The sequence below is a fragment of the Musa acuminata genome, chromosome BXJ2-4 (assembly GCF_036884655.1).
Source record: "Musa acuminata AAA Group cultivar baxijiao chromosome BXJ2-4, Cavendish_Baxijiao_AAA, whole genome shotgun sequence".
In the NCBI taxonomy this organism is placed as follows: domain Eukaryota; kingdom Viridiplantae; phylum Streptophyta; class Magnoliopsida; order Zingiberales; family Musaceae; genus Musa; species Musa acuminata.
In genome coordinates this window covers 8,859,429-8,881,560 of record NC_088341.1, presented here as the reverse complement: position 1 = coordinate 8,881,560, position 22,132 = coordinate 8,859,429, and the positions used below count along the sequence as shown (strand labels likewise).

Below are 22,132 nucleotides of genomic sequence, written 5' to 3'. Positions count from 1 at the left end.
TTCGAGCTCCGGAGCATGGTGAACCACTATACAAAGATGCTCTTGTGGGCGTGTGAATCTTCGAATACGGAGACAGACTCGCTCAGATGGCATAACGGTCTTGGCCAATTTAGACACATCCAGGATGGCATGGCAGCTACATATGAATGCCTCTAAACATTGTTGGATCTGCTCATTCCATTATTACTGGATTTGATACAAACAATGAGAGGAAATGTGATAATTAGCCTGATCAGTAAAGATCTCATCAGATTATTGAAATCAAAATTCATCTTCATCATTTATTCTTTCCAAAAAGATATTAAAAAAAGGTGGATGCCACTTTGGAATTGTATAAAGATGTTTTATACAAGTTGTATAAAGTTCTTCTACACATTAAATGCAATGTGTGACGCTTTGTACACAACAGATCTATTAGATAAACAGGATGTGCAAGGAGAGAACGCAAGTGAGAAGAAAGCAGAACAAGGAAGATAATGGAAGGAGAGTTGGTTTCTCACAAGCTTTTTGGTGAGAGTCGGCCACACTCTTTCAAGCTGAGACATACATTACAGAACTAACATATTCTATTATTATTATTATTATTTCTTCTCGCGATGCCGTTAGTTCCACGAAGGATCCAATGCAGTAAGTTGATAGTCATCTGGTTTCAGAGCCACTGCAAAATCTGGCAATGTTGGTGCCCTCTCAAGGATCCTGGAAATGGACCTCAGATTATTACAGTTTCAACAAAAGTTTAATCACACCAAGTAAAAGTTACTGGAAAACAACTATATATAGTCCAAAATCACGGTTAAACATTTGCAATGCATCTGCTGTAGGGCATAATTTTGATGGAAAGAGGTCAACAATGTTAATTCCCAGAGGAATTGTAATAGTTGCACCGGGTTAATTACATGTTACTTTCTGTACTTAGATCCTATTAAAATCACGGTCTCAATACTTAAAAATATTTATATTAGGATCCAGTTTTGAAAATGAAACAAATAATCTCGTTTATCCTAATGTCTTTAGTTGTATTAATGAAAAACACAACACGCTATACCACATGTTGGATTAGTTTTGCAAAAGTGATAGACAAAAAAATAATTTCAAACATCTATTTCGTTTTCAGCAACTTTATCAACAAAAAAAAGATAATTTCACATCTCACGTGCTAGAAAGGAAGGAATGTTAAAACTATCTTCTTGTCTATCACTTTCGTGTTGATCCAGCATGTGATGTAAGCACGTGATGTCACGTGTTATGTTTTTCGTCAATGCAACTAACGACGTTAGGGCAAATGAGGTTATTTGTTTTGTTTTCAGAATTATAGAGATATCCAATGCAATTTTTTTAAGTACAAGAACTGCAATGTTAATAGGATCCAAGTATAAGGAGTAATATGTAATTAGCCTACTGCAACTTCATGATGATAACCTTTTAAGAGAAATGGGCTATATGAGGTGATAAATTCAATAAGTTTAGTCCTAAGCCTATGAGGCTGCAGTTTGCACAACACTGAATGAAGCATGGAAAAAGTGTGGTCATGTTTATTGAGTTACCGGACATCAGTGCCAGGCATGGAAATGGAAATTTTTTGTCTTGGTATGTGATTAAAATTGAATCTTTATCGGTTAAAAATGAAGTAATGCTACTAAAAGTCGAATGAGATGTTGGTACCTGTCTTGGCTATAGAGATCTTGATTCATCCGAACCTTGCTGGACACATCTTTGGGGATTTTTTCGTGCAAATACTTCATAGAACCCGAGGGAGGAGGATTCCTGTACTTAAAAGAATAAATACTACATTTGACACAATTTGATTTGTGCAGTTTTAAGAAAATAACAGCTAGTAGATTATGATTATCAACCATGATTTTTCTGAAAAAAAATATAAGAATATATGTTTCTTTCTAATATACGCTTCAAAGTTTCTACATACTGATAGATAAACAACCATATTTCTCTAGAAACTCTGCATCTTAGGTCAAGGTTCTTGTTTCAAATAGTCACAAACATAAAATAAACACAAATTCTAGTTTGATGTCCATTTCTTTTTCATTTGAAACTCTGCAATTTACCCATTGTTTCATTTATCTTTGACATTTTCAATGTCAAGAGTTCATAACAAAGAAATGAGAATTGCTTAACACAACTACTTACATTTCTTGCATGTAAAAGTTATGATTATTTATGAGTCAAGAAAAAAAAACGTTATGATATTCCTCTATATCGTAGTAAAAGATGGGTGGCAAGAAAAGGTAAGGGAACCACCTTGAAGTAGGAGGCATCATATTGAACGCCTCAGACGCTCTCTTACTTTCTTGAAGGAACTCTTCTGCTACTTGCAGAGCATTGACAGCCATCCGATGGGATTTCTCTGTGTTTCCCTCGTCAAGGATTAACCCGTGGAAATAATAAGCAGCAGCCTGTTGACGTCGAACAATCCAATTAGATATATGGATCTCAAACTAAAGCACTTGAGTGAAGAAAGATTACCATCAGATGCTATTGCATAACTTGAAATCAAAGGGAACTGTATGAATTATGAATTTCTAGTTATATGGATCTCAAACAGACACTTGAGTGAAGAAAGATTACCACCAGATGCTATTACATAACGTGAAATCAACGGAAACTGTATGAATTATGAGATTATAGTTGAAACAAAGAACCAGAGCACCTGATCGGATAACAAATTCCTGAATCTTATGCTTATTTCTACACGGTTACACCACCAGCAATCCATGCTAAAATCTTATTGCTTCATATCCAAATCATCAAGATCGAATAAATAAGCATCATAGTGTAGGTTCTGCCTTGTCAACACTTTAACCTCAAAACAAGTTGATGAGAATTTTACCAAGACAGCTTCTCAATAGCAGATTCCAGACTGATGCACTAGAATATACTTCAAATACTAATTGGAAGTGAATCTATTAAGTACTTCTCATTGTCAACAACAGATAATTTACTGTTCCGTCTGCAAGTCTATTAAGCACTTATTGCTATCAGCAACTTGTGCAACATGGTTGTAAATTAAGCATGTTTTCTCTAAAATGCATGCTCTTATCAGCATAAGGTGTAGATATACAAAGCCACATATCAAAACTTGCAAACCAGCCAATGTTCTTGGACCATCGGTTTATTCACTAAAAAGAACTTTCAAAGTTACAGGAAGTAAACAACTAACCTTCGCTTCAACATGTTTCCACTTAATAAAGAGTTGATGCTTTCCTCCCCAACCTTCAGTTAACGGATACTGTGTAATGTTATTCTCAGCCTGAACCACCAACACAGTTTTCATCAAATGAATTAAAGGTCCACATGCATCACACAGTCTTCTAAAATATGACACGTAAAACCGAATGTTCAACATACTCCTTGTGGTAAGAAAGCCAAGAAAACATATTCACAAAAAATCCAAGAATCACAGCTCATGCTATCGCTCAATTCTACTACCATATGCCACTCTATAAACTCATAGAAACTATGAAATTAATGTGCATGTAATACTTAAATATTGTGCCTGCTAGCTCAAGGAATAAACTGGAAATCAATCTGGTAATGAGAAATCTGGTAATAAGTATTGTATATGAGTTGCTGAAGCATCATAACATGCATAACACTAAATACTGAGGTTCAAGAAAAGCTACTTTGAAGATAAGAGACAACAAAAATAAGAACACAGAACTGTTGAAATACAGGTATTTAGTACCCAATATAATCCATAGGTGATTATTGGAAAAGTAAGCTTAATGTAGGCAGTTTGAAAATGACAACTCATATAGTTGTCCATCTTTCCTTGAAGATCTACACTGTCTTAGAGGAATGATAAAACATCAATGATCTTCATATAGACATGATTTTGGATAAAGACTATAAGAACAGTTTCTCTTCTACTTAATGCAGTACTTGCCACCATGCATATTTGCAGAAACTCCTTCATGTATAGAAAAACAAAAAAAACTTGACATACTGCACAAGGGATGGATATAAACAATAAAATACACCTAGACCATATAAACATACATAAAGGAACATAAGATATTGAGAAAATTAAATGACATCACATAAGTGAGGTCTACAATAGCCTATTAATCAGCAAAAATAAAAATAAAACTTATATGTTACCACTATTACACTGTAATAAGAGGTAGCAGAAAAAATCTTTCAGAGGAAAAAGGAATTAGACAATATAAAGAAAAATTCCACTTGGAAAGCAAGTAGGAACAAGCTGTAGATGCCTGATCCGCATAGAAGGATTAAAATGTTGCACTACCTCATGCCAGCACTTGACCATCTCACACGCTAATCTCCTTTTTACAGCAAGTGTTGCCCTGGGACTCCCCATTGCCATCCTTAGTTGAAGATCGATACTCTATACCAATCACGAGAATGGAGAAGAAAACCAAATTAGACAAAGACAAAGTAAAAGACTAGCTCATGTACATAAGTACAGGTGCTTCCAAGGTGCATACTAATTCTAATGCAAATTCAACCAATTCAGATACTGGTATGCATATATAATGACTTTATAAGAGAGCCAGAATCAGAACTAGCGATGCTTATGATTTAAGAAGAACATAGTATCACATAGATCATGGAATTTCTGTCTTACACGAGTTCATATTTTATAATGTTTATCATTGATTCCTAGCCAACATCAACATATGATAAAAATAGATAAATTGTCATTGTGAATACAGAAAAGATATGAAACATGTTTTATCAGCACTATTATCAGAATTTGTGTCCAAATCACATTCAAATCATTCAATTCAACATTGAGAACTTATTAAAACAGCATGTATGGAAAGATCATCTCTACTCAAGAATAAAAATGTAGCTCAGATTGTTCAAAATTAAAACAATAGGTACAACCAGAAAAGGAAACATTGGCAGTAGAATAAAGTTATTTTATCCCACAGAATCAGTTTATGCATTATAACTAAAAGAGAATAAGTACCTGACCCATTGCTTGCATGCGAAGAGATTGGAGTACTCCTTCAGCAAGGTCAACAGGAAGATCTTTCCTACAAATAGTTATGGCAGAAAATTCAGGACATGTCAATCTCAAAAAAAAAGAAACCAATCAAGCATCTTCAAGAGAGAACATGATATATCAAGTAAATAAACAAAAATAATCTTTATGGATAAAATCTCATGAGATGTTAACCTAAGATCAGGAGGAAGTCTAGGAAAAACATGCTGAATAGCACAATCGAGATAACCTGCTGCCTTCAATAATATATCAATAGAGTTCCTCCTGCTCTCTGTAAAAGAAATGCAAAACTGTAGTATGTTTTTATAAATAGATTCATATATCTTCCATAAAGAAGTAAAATTTCACATCATGAAATAATTATGTGAGGTAAAATTATTAAAATGTGATGGTGCTTTATTTTTTCCTTAAATCTAGATATTAGCACCCACCTTCCGATACGTTTAGCTGACGTCCATCACTAAAAATTTTTGGAAGAAGCAATGAGTTGGCCTCAGAGAGACACAGCATGGCCATCAAGTGCAGAACTGAAAGCACCTCATACCAAGCATTTGCCATTTTCGTTTCCTGCAACAGAATCAGCCATCAGGTCTGCTTCTTCTCACCCTAGGATGAGTATTTGATAGGGAGTGCAACTAACACATTACACTACCTCTTCATTATCCTCCTGGTTAGCCCATACAAACTGCACTTTATCTGTTAGTTGACTTCCTGTAAATTGTAGTTCATACAACTGTCAAGAGTTGGAAACACATTGAATAAATATAACTTGAATCTACAAATCATTTTCATAAAACAAATGAACCGGATTACCATCTTTTACCAATCCCAGTAGGACAGGTAAGTAGTCTTCCAGAGCCTGCAGCAGATCAGCCAAACTCGAACCTCCTGCATTAAAGAGAACTATTATGTGTCAGATTAGCCAAACCAGACGAAGGTCCATCAGATCTGAATAAGCTGACCATGTTGCGTGGCTGTTTTCCTCCTAGGCTTCGTCACAGTTGGTGCCTCTTGAGCAGCCATGACTACTATTCTGGTTCTCAGGGCTGAGAGGCGTTCGACTAAACTCCTCGGCAATCTGTCACCCAGTGACTGAAAGAAGTCCACATCCTTAGGGACTCGCAGGCCTGGCACAAACACTGCCACCTCTCCAACGTTCCCTGGCCTTCTCCTGTTTCCAGCTGCATCTTTTGGTCTCGAAGACAGGCATCCCATGTTCCGGAACTTACTTCTGCCAGAATGCAAAATGGACTAACTCTGAGTGCCCAACAGTCATCAAACAATAAATCGAACCTCATAAGGCAACAAGGAAATAATACACCAATCACTCATAAGACAACAACGAAGCTAATGGAGGAAGGAAAGTGCGCCCCTCAATCATCAATAACGCGACAAAATGTTGAAATAAAGCTAAAAGATCTCCCACACAACACATGAGATGACTACACTTCCATGCTTGCCGACGAAAGGCATCCACCAGGGAGAACTGAAACGTGGCATAACAATCTTGAGGTCAACCAAACGCGGCACGGATTAAATAAACGCCGACGACCAAAGTTATAGGTGACTCACGGGGATTACGTAAGGAGTGGATAGTCCAGAAAACTCGCAGTCGGGCCAATTCCACAAGTCCATCAACGCTAACGCATTCAATCGACTGTTCTAGTCACTTTTTCTCGGCCAACCAGACGCTCAATTGACACGTCTCTTGTTCTCTGCGCTGCAGATTCGCACGGCAGAAGGACACCAAACAAACAAACAAGGGAAGAGAAAAGGGGGCACTAAAAGCAGAACCGAAAAGGAGATTCCTTTTAACTCCACCCATCCAAAAAGCTTTCACTTGAAGAAATCAGAAACGAACTTGAAAGCGAAGCAGATCAGACTCTTGGGAGAAGGTCGAGTAAAGGATTTCCAAACAAGCAATTCAAGCATGCGAGTGAAGAGTAAATTAAAAGAAATCGCCGGTAGAATTGCATTTCCCGCTGAACTTGGGAAATTTTGCAACTTAGAAATAATTCGAGCTAGCACGAATCGACAGCAAGCCACTAACTTAAGCTTTCAGCGAGAGAGACGATTCGAGAAAGAGTGTGGGACGAAGAGAGGTCACCTGGCAGCCACGGGATTCAGATCTCATCGCACACTTCCTCCACTGTGAAAGAAGAAACGTTCGCCTCCAGATCCACCAGGTGGGCAAACCCTAGGTTCACGGGAATTAGAGAATTTCCCTCGACAAAAGTAGATTCCCGGCCTTGTTTATCAGAGAGGGAAGAAGCCCTAGAATACGGCGAGGCCGGCAGAGGGGAGGAGAGGACAGGAGTAGGGCGGAGTGGAGCGGAAAAGAGAAGAGGAATGTCGAGAGCCTTCGCTTGGACCCGCTCTGCTGCACATCAGACGAGAGATGGATCGATCATGTTACTTCATCATGCTTATTAATCTAAACGATGTTCAACCTGGGCGGTATATATATATATATATATATTTCTTTTATCAATTTGACGAAACTGCCCCTTCGCCCTCCATCGCCAACACCGTCGTCGCCTCCACCCCACCGTGAGATGGTGTCGCTCGTTGCCTCCTTCCCCTCCTCCCTTCCCCGTCCACCTTCATGAGGCGGTGTCACCCATGGGCAACGACAGCGGTGACGATGGTCGGGTGCGACGGTGATGGTCGGGACGACCAATGGAGGATGATAGGATATTTTGAGGCGCCCCAAGGTAAAAAAATCAACTAGAATTTTTTGATCGAATTATTGAAAAAAAAAACTGCTTAGTCTGATAATTTCTCACAAAATATTTGAACTTTTAAAAAAATTTAAATAGACCGCTTACCATTGAAATGACTATAGCATTGTAATTTTAAAAATCTGATTATTTTTCGAATAAAGGAGGATACCCAATAGATCAATCTACGAGCGGAGACACAAAAGATCAGGGAAAGAATACGATTGGTGGTGAGATCAGCTTATGCACAAAGATATATATAACTAAGAGAAAGGAGGAGGAGACCAACGAGGTTTGCTTATACACGTAATACACGTAGAAGAAAACGATCGATGAAGTCAATCCATGTGCGGAGGTACATGTTACCGAAGGAGGGGGGAGTGATCAACTAATAGGATCAATCTGTGTGCGAAAGTGTAAGCAATCAAAAAAGGGGAGAAGGGTGATCAACAGCACTAGCCCATGCGCGAACAGTAAGTGACCAAGAAAGTATGATTACTAGAACAAAAGGAGAACAAAACATAATGATAGGGTAGGATAATTATTTTTAAAAAATATTATTTAATTTTTTTTAAAAGTTATGCCGTTTGTCCACGAAAAAAAATTAAACTTATATTTTTTTTTTGTTAGAATTCACCCAACTTTTTAAAGTGAAATATCCATTCAATTCTTTATTATGATTCAAGAATCACGCTTGTAAGATTCCGTTTCCACTGGAATCCGTTTCTATATTTCTACTTTATAAAATTATACGGAATCCGCCTTACTTTTTTGGGCACTGTCTGACCTTAAAAAGGAAACCTACTCAGTCTCTCTCCTCCGGAAATAAACCTACTCTCTCTCTCTCCTCGACCTAAGCATCCTAAGCCCTACTTCTGGAACCGAGTTGGAGTCCTGTCCTCGACCTAAGCATCCTAAGCCCTACTTCTGGAACCGAGTTGGAGTCCTGGACTAAGCATCCTAAGCCCTCTGGAACCGAGTTGGAGTCCTGTCCTCGACCTAAGCATCCTAAGCCCTACTTCTGGAACCGAGTTGGAGTCCTGCCTGCAGTACTCTGATTATAACGACGATGCCGGAGCAACGTACAACCATATGTTCTCTAGTCTCTCTTGATCCTACCCATGGAACCTGCGTTAGCAATGGCATCGGCGGTGAAAAGTAAGCGCACGAGTCGAGGCCGGCAAAAAATCCGCATTAAGAAGATCGAGAACCCCGAGCGTCGCGCCGTGACCTTCAGCAAGCGCCGTAAGGGCCTCTTCGTCATGGCCGCGGAGCTCTGCGCCCACACCGGCGCCCACGCCGCCGTCATCGTCTTCTCCCCTTCCGGCCGACCCTACGCCTACTCCTATCCCTCCGTCGACGAGGTCCTTCGCCGCTTCCTCGTCGGCCAGTTCCGGGACCGTGCAGGTCTGGGCGGGATGCAGGAGTTGGTGCAGATGCGTGCGCTCCTGCTCGGGGAGGGCGATGAGCGCGCCGCGGAGCCCCACCGCGGGGCGGTGCTGGAGGAGCTGCAGCGCGGGGTGGAGGAGTTGGAGAAGCTGCGGAGGCTCGTGCTGGCGAAGGCCGACGTGGTTGGATGACATTGGTACCGTGGACGACATCCCCGTTTGGGCTCGAGTGAAGGCAGAGAAAGGTACTCTTGCTGGGAGTGGGGTTGCTGGTTTCAATGCAGGAAGCCACAGTTTTGGTACCCCTCCTGTCACTTGATTCTTTGGTTTTATTTCTTTGGATGCTTCAATTATTTTTTTTTCTCAATTATTGGAAGAGAGAGATCTGTAAATTTCACACATGAAGTTTGACTTCATGCGTTGTTCAATACTAGCATACTAGGACTGGAACCAATCAAAATATTTCTTCCAAAGACTCTTTAGCTGGACGATATATAGAGGAGAAACAATAGTTACCCTTTTTAACTGGTAAATTGCTACATATGTACAGATAGTTCGTTCAAAATTTTATAGCATCAAAGAATATATTGTTTAACAAGCTGTGCCTGACAATGCACTGCAACGTATAATCCACATTTGACATGCAACACTAATAGGATCAGCATAACCAGCAAGTTGCATTTACCAGACATCTTATGACATCATGCCAAAAAAAAGAATGGAGGACAGTTGAGAACATGTAACCAACCAGCCATTCTGACTATAAGCGTGCCGCTTCACTACCATCAGCATCTTCGGTTTCGGATGCTAGCTTGACAATGTCTTGAACAAGAATCTTCCCATCTGTTGCAAAAGCAGATTGCAGAAGTTAGCAAATAATATGGGTTTATCGATAAGCTGCAAAAGCAGTAATAAAGAAACAGAACCTTTATCCCTGGAGAGATTGCTGATGAGTTCTTGGACACCCTCCTTTCCAATGGTGTCTTTCAGATACATGGCAGCGGCTGCTACCTCTTCTGGAGTCACTTTGCCATCATGGTCTCTGCATACAGATTGAAATTCATAATTATTTCAGTATGGACGCAAGGTGTCATCTAACTTAGATTAAGTTTCAAATGCATCCGAATTAAATTTAGATATCCACATTGAGAGATATAGTCTTTTTTTTAAATTAATTTAAGTGTTATTTTCGTCCTACTTTACTAGTGTCATAGAACATCCAGATACAATGTACTATGGAGCAATTTTAACATAGGAAAGATTCTTATTGCCTAGGAAAGAGCATGACCCAAACTTAGCATAATTTAATTTGCATTTTCACACAGAAAATTGGAAAAAAATATATATGTCCTATAATAACACTCAAGATCTAGTTAGCTAGTAACCTTAATATCATAATTTGACCCAGAAACATCCTCCAAACCAAATAAACAACTGGCCGTTCTGGACAAGCTATCAGGAGGTAATTTCTTCCCTACTCTTACATGCCTAGAGTGCCAATTTAAGATAAATTCAATGTCCTGTAGAAAAGCATTCATTTGAAAATTTTTACGAGAATGATAATAATTTACATGAATTTGTGCATTTATTAGGCCACTGGCATATCACCCTTTACCCTCCTGGTCTCTCTCTATCTTCCTCTTTGTATTCTATTTCTATAATCTTTCTTGCACCAGAATCATAGTTAAGCAGCAAGACTACTGTGTGAAAACCAAATAGGTTTTAACTTGTTTAAATTGACTAAAACCCCACATTGAGCATATACTTTCCGGCATATGCATCATATCTTAACCCAGAAATCATATATCGAACAAAGGTCTTACTTTCTATATACTAAAACATGCACCACATCACAGTCTCTTCCGTGAGAGTAATGAGACACTATTCATGCAGATATTGCACTGATGTACAGGTGTTTTAATTTCCTATGCTGATATCTTCCGTGAAATAACATTATCAACAAAAATTGTTTAGTTGTTATCTTTGCCAAAGTGGAAATCCAAAAATGTCATGCCAGATTGATATATCATGTACATAAAAGAGCAGCACTTATCGGCAGCATCAGCCAATAATAAGACTGTGTGTATTAGGCTAGATGATTCTAAATGTGGGTCAAGCTGAAGTCTATCTGCATCTAGGGGACCGAAATGCATATTCAGTTCCAACCGATCCATTCTCTCTACAGGATCAGCCAATCATATTTTCTTTTCTTGTGTGCGTGTGTGTTTACTTCTGTCTCTTATCTTCTAATTTGGATGGTTTCAATGGGTGGCTCGCCGAACCTATCTGCATCTCTAGGAACAAATGAAAATCCACTTTAGACCAAAATCCGATGAAATTGTTGAAAAAGATAAGGGAAGGGCAAAAGTGAAACCAATTGATCTAATCGAAGTAATAAGAAAGTATATCCCATGGTCAAAGCCATGTCTTATCAGTAATTGTACCAAAAGAAGGAAAATATATACAGATTGCTAAAATTCTGCAAGGCATCAAACCAAGCAACAATGCTTCTTACCAAGAGAACTATAGTATTTATAATACAAGGAACAAATCAATTTAGCAATTTCCCAATTATAAATGCGACTATTAGCAGGTGAAATAAACAAAGAACCCCCTGTTATAACATAAAGAAATATGGAAGGCATTAAATGTAGTAATGTCTTTTCAGCTAAGGAACATCAGTTCTAAATATATGATTTATATGGATGGTAACCTTAACTGTAGATGAGCGGATTATTAATGAAACAATTAGTTTAAACCTCAACTTTTCATAGCAACATACAAAAAATTACTGCATGAATATGCAACATTTATTGAACAGAACTTTTCTTGCATGATACTACACAATTTGTCGCAATATAGTTTATTGTGAAAGATCTTAGAGGAAGGTTTCACGATAATACATCTAAAAACAGGGATACCAATTAACGAATGGGATAAGTGCATAGATAAAGCTAACTATGCCAACAGAAAACAATGGCCAAAAAAGGTGAGATTTAGACTCAAAATAAGAGGGACAAGAAGTCTTAGATCAAATCCAGAGCACATTATGAGGAAAAAAGAGCACCTGTCTAGTATTTTCCAACGATCACCAATTTTAGCATCTACATCATCGATCTCCTTTTCAAGTTCTTGTAACATGGCATCAACCTAAACGGAACAAACAAGGATAAACATTAACAAATATCAATAAATATACAGCCTACACGACCATCCAAGAAGTACAAGTGTATGCTATCCAAGAATTGCAAACAAACAAAGTACACCTGAAGTGCCAAAATATCATTGTTAGAACAGATCGAATACAACTTAAAGCATATTTGAAAATATATTAAACAAATACAATAATGTCAAGGTACAGGCATCATGTGTGCACTTATTTGTCCAGCACAACTTTTCATACAAGTTCAGCAGTAAACACAAACTTGTTCCTCCATTACAGTAGTGCAAGATCTGATTCTTTTTTATGAAGTATCTATCATGGAAACCATTGAAACTGTCTGTCAAAGACATCAGTGATAATGAACACATCTTTATTTCACAGTACATCAGCTATAGGAAATCTTGATATGGTTCTAAAGCTAAATACCAAACTTAAATATAATCCAGTTTAGTGCTACACTAGACCAAAATAACCCAATTCTAACTAAGCAGTAAAGCCAATTACAGGTTAAAGTGGTCCAATCTTAAAAGGATCAGTTAGATAAACTAACACCACAATGCTCGAGGAAACATTTAGATACCAATGTTTAGACATAAAAAGGAATATAAAATGTTAAATACAATGCTATACAAACAATTAAACTAAGTCTCCAAAAATCAAAATAATATAAAAGCTGAAATACTTTTTACTTCAATTTTGCAACTATACCTAACACCACAGATGAATTCAGAATCTCAGGATAAAGAAAGCAGTCAAATGAGTTAAACTTATAAGCAGAAAGTTATTTCTTACCCTATCTACTAGTGCTGATGAGACCTTGTCTGCAGCAGCTACTTCAGCTGCTTGATCACTCTTCTCCCTAGCGGCTCTATATGCTTTCTTTGCCTCTTCTTCACCATCAGTACCTTCCTTCTCCAGCATGGTATTATAAAGTTCAATCTACAGTTAACATATAGCCAATTTCAGGTCACATACAAAGCCGCAAATATTCCAGAATAATAGCATTTGTGAAGACATTACCTCTTTATTAACAAGGCTCAGGAATTCTTGACGTTCCCTACTCACTGACTGCACGTTAAATGAACATTCATCATTAATTCAGGAAGCGATTGGCAGAAATACTGATGTATTTAATTAGCCAAATACTAAAAAGTAAAATGAACTGAAAGCAACAGGCTTACAGAAGCTGAAGCTAGCACAGCCAGCGCCCGACTGATTTTACAGAGTTGCTCCTGTTTTTCAAGTGTTTTTCCACTTGCTAACTCCTGTGCTTCCCTGGCTGTAGGACCAGTCATCTCCTTCAATGCTAGATCCTCCTCGATGACCTCAGATTCCTTCACCTTAGCTTTCTCCTCTTTCACTAGCTTTTTCTCTTCCTCCTACAGATTTTTAGCATAGAAAATCAGTATCAGTCAAAACCCTATTAAATCAGTTCAGAATGTTTATAAGTCATGGTCAAAACATACTCATCAATGCACATAATATATAGTTTTATTAAGTTATTCCCAGGAATAGAAGCAAATCTGAAAGGCACATCAGCTTAAGTTGATCTCAAGACATCAGATGGCTCAGCAGCATCCAAAATAAAAGGACAAAAAGTAGACCAGGATTTGAAAATGTTAAATTTCTTTACACAGCAGACAAAAAGCAAAAGAACAACTTCCAAGTTGTAGAATACTTAGTACCTTGATAAGTTCTTCCTGCATTTCGAGGAACTCCAATTTTCTTCTTCTCTCAGAAACAGAATCTTCAGATGGCAAACCAGTACCAACTGTGTCAACCACCTCATCTGGTAGAGATGATAATGTTGCTACAACAGCTTCTTCAGGTTTCACCTTTCCAGATACAGTGAAGGCTCTGAAAAACATTACCAAATTAGAGAAGGATGCACAAATAATCCAACAAATATAGCTACATAAAACTTATTACCTCGAGAGTATCAACAATGAAGATGGAACAGCACGATTAAGGGACAGATCCAGCCAGTCACGAAGCTGAAAACAAAGATTACTATAAACAACAATAACTTCATAATTCACTACAGGTAATAACAATATAGCTTAGGAAGGTTAAAAAAATAGTGGAGAGAAAATATCAGATTTCTAATAGAAAAAGAACAGCTCAGTTCTCTTCCTAAGATTTTCAGAGTCCAAGATCTACAAATAAGATCCCAGCAAGCATAAAACAAGACAACCATGGCTATTTTTATATTATATTAATCTATAGTTGTAATCGTGGGTTTTGACAAAAAAGTAGCACACATTTTGATATAATAGTGTAGTTCTCTTGCTAAATTTTATAATAAGATTCAGCTGGGAAAGAATTGTTGATTATCACAATGAGGTACTCCTATGGTAGAACTTAATCTATAACATAATTGAGGTTGTAGATTGCAGATAGAAAATAGTTAATGTTACTGATGAACATAAATTAGTTTAGACTCTACCTCAAAAAGACAGAGCCATGAAAATCAATGTAGATAAACATAAAAACATTAACAAGATAGATAATCCATAATATAATATAATGAGTTAGAGCATTAAAGAGGAGAAACAATAAGATGAAGAAGTATGGCAACACAACAAAATTAAATGCTAACTAGTTACTAGACCTACTACTATTGCCTCATGGGCTGCTGCTTAAGTTCTAATAAACATCTTCTTACATTTAATTTTCAACTGTTTATATTGCCAGGAAGCATGGAGAGTAACAGTAACTAAAAGAAACTTTAAGTCATAAAACCTGTTGTTGCATCTCCTCCTTCGAAAGCAACCCAAGATGACCCCGTTCCCGACAAGCTTGCCGTAGTTCCTCTTCAGAAAGAGATTCCACACCCTCTGCTTGGATCAGCTTGTCATCTTCCTTAATCCTTTAAAAAACAGGACAACATCATCAAAACCCACAAGAAAACTAGCAACAAATCTACATGTACCATTCACAATTGTAAGGATGAAACCATGGTATACAATTTCGAATGGTACCGCCCGGTACGGGCGATATGTACCGGTCCGACAGCATACCGGTACGCGGATCGTCCGTTACCGGACGGATCGTGCTACAGTACTACCATAAGAGGAAATCGCTCGGTAACCCTTGGTGTATCGTTCGGTACACCCTGATGTACCACTCGGTATGCTGGTATCATACCATACCAAGCCAACCTCAAAACACCAATACGATACGGTATTGTATACCTTGGATGAAACAACAGACAAAGGAAAAAAAATCACAAATTATAGCACTCATCATTGAAAACTAAACCCTTTCTCACTGTAGTATATACTATATACTATATACTATATAGGCAGTATGACATAAAATTGAAGCTCCTAATTAGTATACTGATGTCTCAAAGAACCATCATTTGAATTTCGAACTACTATATTTAGAAGCTACCACCACAAAGCAACATTTGTGAGCACTTCACCATACACTCATCATTTGGCATTTGGCTTTGTTCTTGAGTGCTATCCAAAGCCTTCTTAAATTAAATATTGAAGTTTTACTGTCATTATCCATCAAAACTGCAACACTCAGAAGCTGCCACCATGGAACAACATTTATAAGATTTTACCAAACCCATCACTTGTTGTTGCCAATATTTTTTACTATAGCGACAGAACTGATGTATTAAAGACGTGAAGTTGGAGCTCAAAAGCATCATTATTCATTCTTTACATTCTCACAACAGTGTTCAATAGGCAGAAATAGAAGCTTAAAAGCATCATGCATCATTTACAAGCTTAGAACCATGGTATGCAAAACCGAATGGTACCGCCCGGTATGGGCGGTACGTACCGGTCTGATGGCATACCGATACGTATACCGCCTGGTACTGGACGGAACGTGCTACAGTACTACAGTATTATACTGTAGCCGTGTTGCAGTGCTACAGTAGGAAAAGAAAATATATAAAACTATTCGGTATACCCTGATGTACCGCTCGGTACGCCGGTACCGTACCATACCAAGCCAACCTCGAAACACCGGTACGATACGGTATTGCATACCTTGTTTAGAACACATTTCACTTGCCATTGAGATGTTACAATTCCTCTCACTTTGTTTGACAGTGTCATCAATATGCCTAGATGCACGTGAGACTCAGTCCAGTAGTGGCTTTACACTATGACGTATCCTCTAGCCTTATTCACATGGTGTTCTTTCTTACTTAAACCACTTCTCATGCCCAATACTCCATCAGCTCTGATACCATTTTATATCTCGCCCTATACCCATCAAGCTCTTTTCAACCCAACTTAAGTGCTCTCCCACTAATGATGGGGGGCTAAACTGACTAAGGGTTAAACTTAAGTCTACCAATATTATAGCAACATAACACAAGTTAGAAAGCTGTAATATTGAAAAGGCTACTGCAGAGAGAAAATCACTCTGAAAGCAGAATGAGACTTACTCCTGCAATTTCCTTCGAAGCATAAATCGCAAGTAATTATCAGTTCCAAATGGTGGAATTCCCATATACTTGCACATATTGATCAGCCTCGGTCTGCAGGAAGCAAACAATATTAGAAATTCGATCAATTATCAACAAGATTGTATATTCACAAGTTAACTATATGATGTTGACCTGCTTATATTGTCCAATGTCAGCTCATCATTAAACAATTTCGCAAAGCTCAAGATTTCAACATTGGATACAGGAGCACCAGTCCTGACCTTATTGCAAAACCAACATCTCAGGACCTAATTGTAGGCAGAAGCAATAGACATATACTCTCCAATGTTCATCGAAGAAGGCAATGTACCTTATTCAAAAATTCATCCAAGTCCTCTGCAGTCTGTCTAATTTCTCCACTATGTGATGTTTGGACTTCTTTTGCCATCTCTTTAACTGTGTCCTGCAGAAACTTTGCATACTCTATTCTTGCTTTGAGTTTCCTTTTCAGTGCCTCCTACAAGTCGGAAGAGGAAAATCCAAAGTAAGAGTCCTAGAAAAGAAAATAATGGCCAAAGTAATTTATATTTCATTAAGAAATGTCTGGAAGACAAGGAGTTCTAAAAAGAGAAAGTTACACAAATCAAAAAAGCTAGGATACTGAGAATAGAAAAGAGAAATACATAAGAAATTTAGAACCCATATTCCATTGTCTGGGGAATTGTAGGAACCAGAATATTGCAAGACTGAATTGGACAAGTGTCTATGTTTGAAGGAACAGTATTACTACCAAATATCATATAATGCTCTTGGATTAGATGATAAAACAACTATATAATTCCACTATATGGCAAATAGTGGGAGAAGATTGGGATGTGATAAGAGATGAGAAGAGGATAGCCAGAACCAATATCAGCATCTTCAGCATAACTGAAAACCTTTAATTGGTTTAGCTTCTTGGAATGGTGACCAAACTTCTAATTGTTTTGCCAGGAAGAAGAACTAGAAGAAGTTAAAAAGATATTCTTTGTTTGAAAAGGGGATAAGGCCCTGGAACTTGATGATTTTGAAATTCAGATTCTACACCAAGTGCTGGAGAAGAATATAGTGAAACTTAACTTGCAGAAGTGACAAACGGCATGCAAGTGGAATTTAACCTTGGGCAGGCAAAATTATGCTTAAATTACTGTTATTCTAAAAAAAGGCAATGATTAGGTTAAAGACCCTAGGCTGATTATCAACTCTGCAGTAATCAAAATTATAAACAAAATTTTAGCAAATAGGTTGAAGCTTATCCTTAACAACTCAATTTATTGTTCTCATCTGCTTTTGTTAAGGGGTGTTGTGTCATCGGCAACATCCCCACAACTCATAAAATTAACTTGATTTTCTGCAAATAGGTAGAAGGCTTCCTAATAAGATCAAAGCCTTTTGTAAAATGGTGCAGGTAGATTCGGTAGATTCAGTTTCCTTTTTCATGCAGATCTGCTATAATACCAATAAGTTTAACAGGATAACGGATCAGTTTTCACAGAAATATTAGGTAGAGTGAACCTTCATCAGCCCATCTTTTCATCCTAGTCCAAATGTTTTGCATAGACCAAAAGCCTTTAAGTCTGATTTAATCAAGAAGATTGACATATAAGGAGATTTTTCTTATGGCAAGAATGTCTTGGTGATAGAAAGAAAAGAAAGATTAACTGGTCAACCGTATGCAAAGGCAAAGATGGAGGATTGTAGTTGCAAATCTTAAGGACAAAATCTAGATCTACTAGGTATGCAATGGATGAAATTACTATAAGAGGAAAAAAATGGATGGTTCAACTTGGCTTGAAACTCTGATTATCCCATATCTCATCCACTGCATTACAATTCTTTCATCTTGTCTCCACTTACAGGAGAGCCTTTTTTTTTTCCCATGTCAAAGATGCTTCTTGGCAAGCATCAAATTTCAATTAGTAAATAGTGTTTTCAATTTTTTATTAGACACTCTGATCACTGGATTATATATCTGATTTTCTCTTCTGAATGACAATTTATTCGCCTTAGCATCAGAACCAGATCAGTTTACCTCCGAAGACTCTACTGCTTTTTCTGACAGTGTTCTACAAATTAGCAAAATTCATTTGGTCTGCAGCAGTCCCACCTAAAGGTTCAACTGAAAACCAATATTCAATTTGTAGCATGACAGAAAATATATGCATGTACTCAACTTAAAATGAAACATCAAGTTATTATGACACGCCAGGATGCATTTTATAGAAAGCTCAATTTCATGATCAAAATCTTGTTAGCACAAGAAAGAATCAAGTAACTGACATAATTATACAGACTCAATGGTGAGCATACCTGTTCTTTCATCTTGTCCTGGAACGTAGATGGCAACATGTTTGGAAACAGCTTCAGGAACACTGGCAACAAGAACTCCATAAATGGAACAATGATGAAAACTGCAAAGGGAACCAGCCTGAAAATATCGGCTGTGGTACGTGTCAGCTGCTGTCTTTCTCTTCTTGTGAGACTCTTTCCAGCAGCCAACTTCAACAACAATCTTGAAGAGATCCTCATATCAGCCCATAACAATTTCAAGCCTAACCAATAATGCTGCATGGTAGATACAAATTCATCCTTCCAGTGGCGTAATTTAATAGCCCAATCCGCTCTTACATGCAGAAGAGATAACAGAAAAATAAAGTCAACCAATAGTCACTGCAAAGAAAGGATACAACAATTTAAAATAGCTAATACCTGCTCATTGAAGCCACGGCTCTCAGAGCAGGACCAATACCCAGAAGATTTGCCCAAAACTTGTGTATGAATGACTGAGCAGATTTTTGAGAATCTTGCATCTGTTTGGCTTTTGCTTTTGCTTTTGCAGTGCTTAAACCTTCCACAGCCTGATCGCATTCCTCAGGAGATGCCTCTTTAAACTCTTTTTGGCCCTGATCTTTGCGAGGCTCTTCCTCATTATGCTTCTCAGGTCGACCAGCTGTATCTGTAGACGCGGTGGCAACAGACTGTGCCAAACCTCTGACTGCAAATGGAAGAACAAACTCTTGCCTTCCATATCCAAATCCTGAATTGTAAATTATACTGGATGGACGCCGAAAAGAACCCTGAGCACTGAAGAAGATTAAGTCCTCTTTGGTGGTTACCGCCACATGCTTTTTCTGCCCACTACTCTCAACTTCACTGCAGCTCTGCTCAGAGATCCAAGTTGGAACCCTCGTGTCTGTATCAGATGCATATCTTCCGTGCCCCAAACTCGAGAAACTGGAACAAGAACGCACAGGTAAGCTTAGGTGTTTCAGGACGTACTTCCTTCCTTTGACAATTGCCTGAGACGCCATAATTGGTATCCTTTTCTCCTTCCAAAGTGAAAAGCTTTGATCATATCTTTCCGGGAACCCCCTGAATCAAACATTTATGTTCAAATAAATTATTATTATAACAAAAACTCGTTAAATATGTCATGATCGTTAAAGGGACAAGATCCTTAATCCTATATCTTGCCGTTATATCAATAAAACGATTATATGGAACCTCTTTCTTCCGTGCAGCTAAGAGAGATACATCGAGGCATAAGGACATGCATCCAACCATGTATATCGAATTGTAGAAATATGAGGGGTAAAAATCAATCAAATCTTAAGCTACACAACCATTTGCAAGGAGAGCTACCAAAGCAACAGGATCAGTTTAACAAAAACCTTCCGGGATCACGTAATCTCATCAACAAATAGAAATGCGATTATTTATATGCTCGATTATAGGGTTTTTTGGAGCATCAATTCTTGGTCCACGAATCCAAAACGGGGAATACCAATAGGAAAGCAGAAAAGGTAGCGAAAATATCACCGGAAAAGCTCGGAAATCTACACCCGCCTCTGCTTCGACGAGTCTTCGCGATCAAAAATCGAATTCGCCAAAAGGAGAAAGACCGATTAGAATCTAGCTTGGAATGTTCTCAATCGAGCCATCCACAAATCGGGAACCAAGGGATGAGGGGTTAGGGTTTCAATGAGCGAAGCAAGAGGATACCAAGAAATGCGACGCAGGCACGGACCGAAACGTTGGTATATAGATGGTGACACAAAGGGGGAGGACGAGAGGGCAGAGTGAAGCTTGGGAACCAAGACAGTATAGAAGCGGACGGATTTGACCATCGTTTGCTAGTCGTCCGATGGCGATATCACGATGCAATCACACCGTCGGTCGTGAATTAAACGGTTCAGATGCGCTACAGTTCGGCTCACCCGGTCCATTTTGGGTTCGAGGTTTCAAACCCCGGTTGTTGTCACGGGTGCGGTGGCCACGGCCAGCCATATAATCGTTCGTGACGTAAGTTATTACGTTGAGACTCGAAATGTCGAATTTGTCCACATTGGGTCGAGCCCAACCGAGCCGACGCGCAAATGATGGCGAATCGAATCGAATCGGTTTAAATTTGCCTGCCCATAATTACTACAGTAAATAAGTTTAGGTCATTTTTGGGGATAGCTTCACTGCGTTCGGACAGAGAAGTCTGCAACTGCACCTTATGTAAATTTATATCCAGAGATGTCAATTGTTATGAGACTGAATGGGTAGACTATTTTTCACCGCACATTTTTGTTCGTATTATATTATACATAATTTATTATTAAGAATAAGGTATGTAGTACCAAATGGTACCGAGTGGTATGTATCGGTCCGACGACATACTGGTGTACGGATCGTCCGGTATCGTTACAGTGCTATACCGTAGCAGTGCTACAATATAAAAAAAGTTATAAAATAATTTATTACACCAGGATGTACCGCTCGGTACACCGGTACCGTATCATACCGAGCCAACCTCAGAAACATCGGTATGGTACCACATTATATACCTTGATTAAGAATATAAATAAAAAATATATCTTTAAAAATTGAATCCAAAACTATAATTCTAATACTTTAATATTAGCCATTAAAATTTTTATTTTATTTTTAATATATATTTTTTAAATATAAAAATAAAAAATGGTAAAAAAATAGATAGCATATTCTATCAAAAGTTCAAAACTAGTTATGGGACGGAACGTCTCGTATGAACTTTAATTTGAATGAAAAATATTTTAAATGTTATTCTTTTAACAATATTAATTTCTTTATTATTCTTTTTTATGTAATTAACAAATATTTAATAGCATGATCGAAACGTTACACGTCCTTTGAAGAGGATCAAGATGATTCTGAGGCAATTCATATATCATTTAGTTTTAATAATATTATTTATATTTAAATTTTTTATTGCTTGATACTTTATATGTTTTCTTATTTATGTAAGATTCGAACATGAAATTAGAAAAGTAGGATTAATGGAAAATATTAATTTGTAATTTTATTTTGATGTATTTTTATTTATTTGATTGTTATTATATTTGGATATAATTATATTTGAATATTGTTGTGACATGTTTACAAATATTGCTATTATTTTTTCTAAATATTAGT

The 22,132-nt window shown here is 37.8% G+C and overlaps 3 protein-coding genes across 4 annotated transcripts; 1 reads left to right on the top strand and 2 right to left on the bottom strand.

The window, feature by feature from the left end:
* Positions 1-301: 301 nt before the first annotated feature.
* Positions 302-7,582, bottom strand: LOC103981232 (uncharacterized). Its single transcript, XM_009397885.3, has 12 exons — positions 7,095-7,582; positions 5,950-6,218; positions 5,801-5,875; positions 5,640-5,698; positions 5,419-5,554; positions 5,162-5,258; positions 4,952-5,018; positions 4,265-4,363; positions 3,176-3,265; positions 2,257-2,411; positions 1,663-1,764; positions 302-696 (listed from the first exon to the last, which is right to left on the bottom strand). Exons 2-12 carry the CDS (start codon positions 6,200-6,202, stop codon positions 603-605), a joined length of 1,227 nt encoding a protein of 408 aa, XP_009396160.2. The 5' UTR covers positions 6,203-6,218; positions 7,095-7,582; the 3' UTR covers positions 302-602.
* A 1,039-nt stretch (positions 7,583-8,621) lies between these two features.
* On the top strand, positions 8,622-9,294 carry LOC135608988 (agamous-like MADS-box protein AGL61). Its single transcript, XM_065102078.1, has one exon. It carries the CDS (start codon positions 8,829-8,831, stop codon positions 9,285-9,287), a length of 459 nt encoding a protein of 152 aa, XP_064958150.1. The 5' UTR covers positions 8,622-8,828; the 3' UTR covers positions 9,288-9,294.
* Positions 9,295-9,590: 296 nt separating this feature from the next.
* Positions 9,591-20,747, bottom strand: LOC135609885 (uncharacterized). Of its 2 annotated transcripts, none has more exons than XM_065103659.1 (15): positions 20,513-20,747; positions 19,403-20,065; positions 19,004-19,316; positions 17,025-17,171; positions 16,847-16,935; positions 16,673-16,765; positions 15,001-15,127; positions 14,188-14,252; positions 13,944-14,115; positions 13,440-13,637; positions 13,279-13,326; positions 13,051-13,197; positions 12,163-12,245; positions 10,022-10,137; positions 9,591-9,938 (listed from the first exon to the last, which is right to left on the bottom strand). In XM_065103659.1, exons 2-15 carry the CDS (start codon positions 20,002-20,004, stop codon positions 9,856-9,858), a joined length of 2,283 nt encoding a protein of 760 aa, XP_064959731.1. In that variant the 5' UTR covers positions 20,005-20,065; positions 20,513-20,747; the 3' UTR covers positions 9,591-9,855. The 2 variants fall into 2 exon arrangements, with proteins under 2 accessions (XP_064959731.1, XP_064959732.1); XM_065103660.1 differs by having other exon boundaries at positions 9,641-9,938; positions 20,696-20,720.
* Between the last annotated feature and the right edge of the window lie 1,385 nt (positions 20,748-22,132).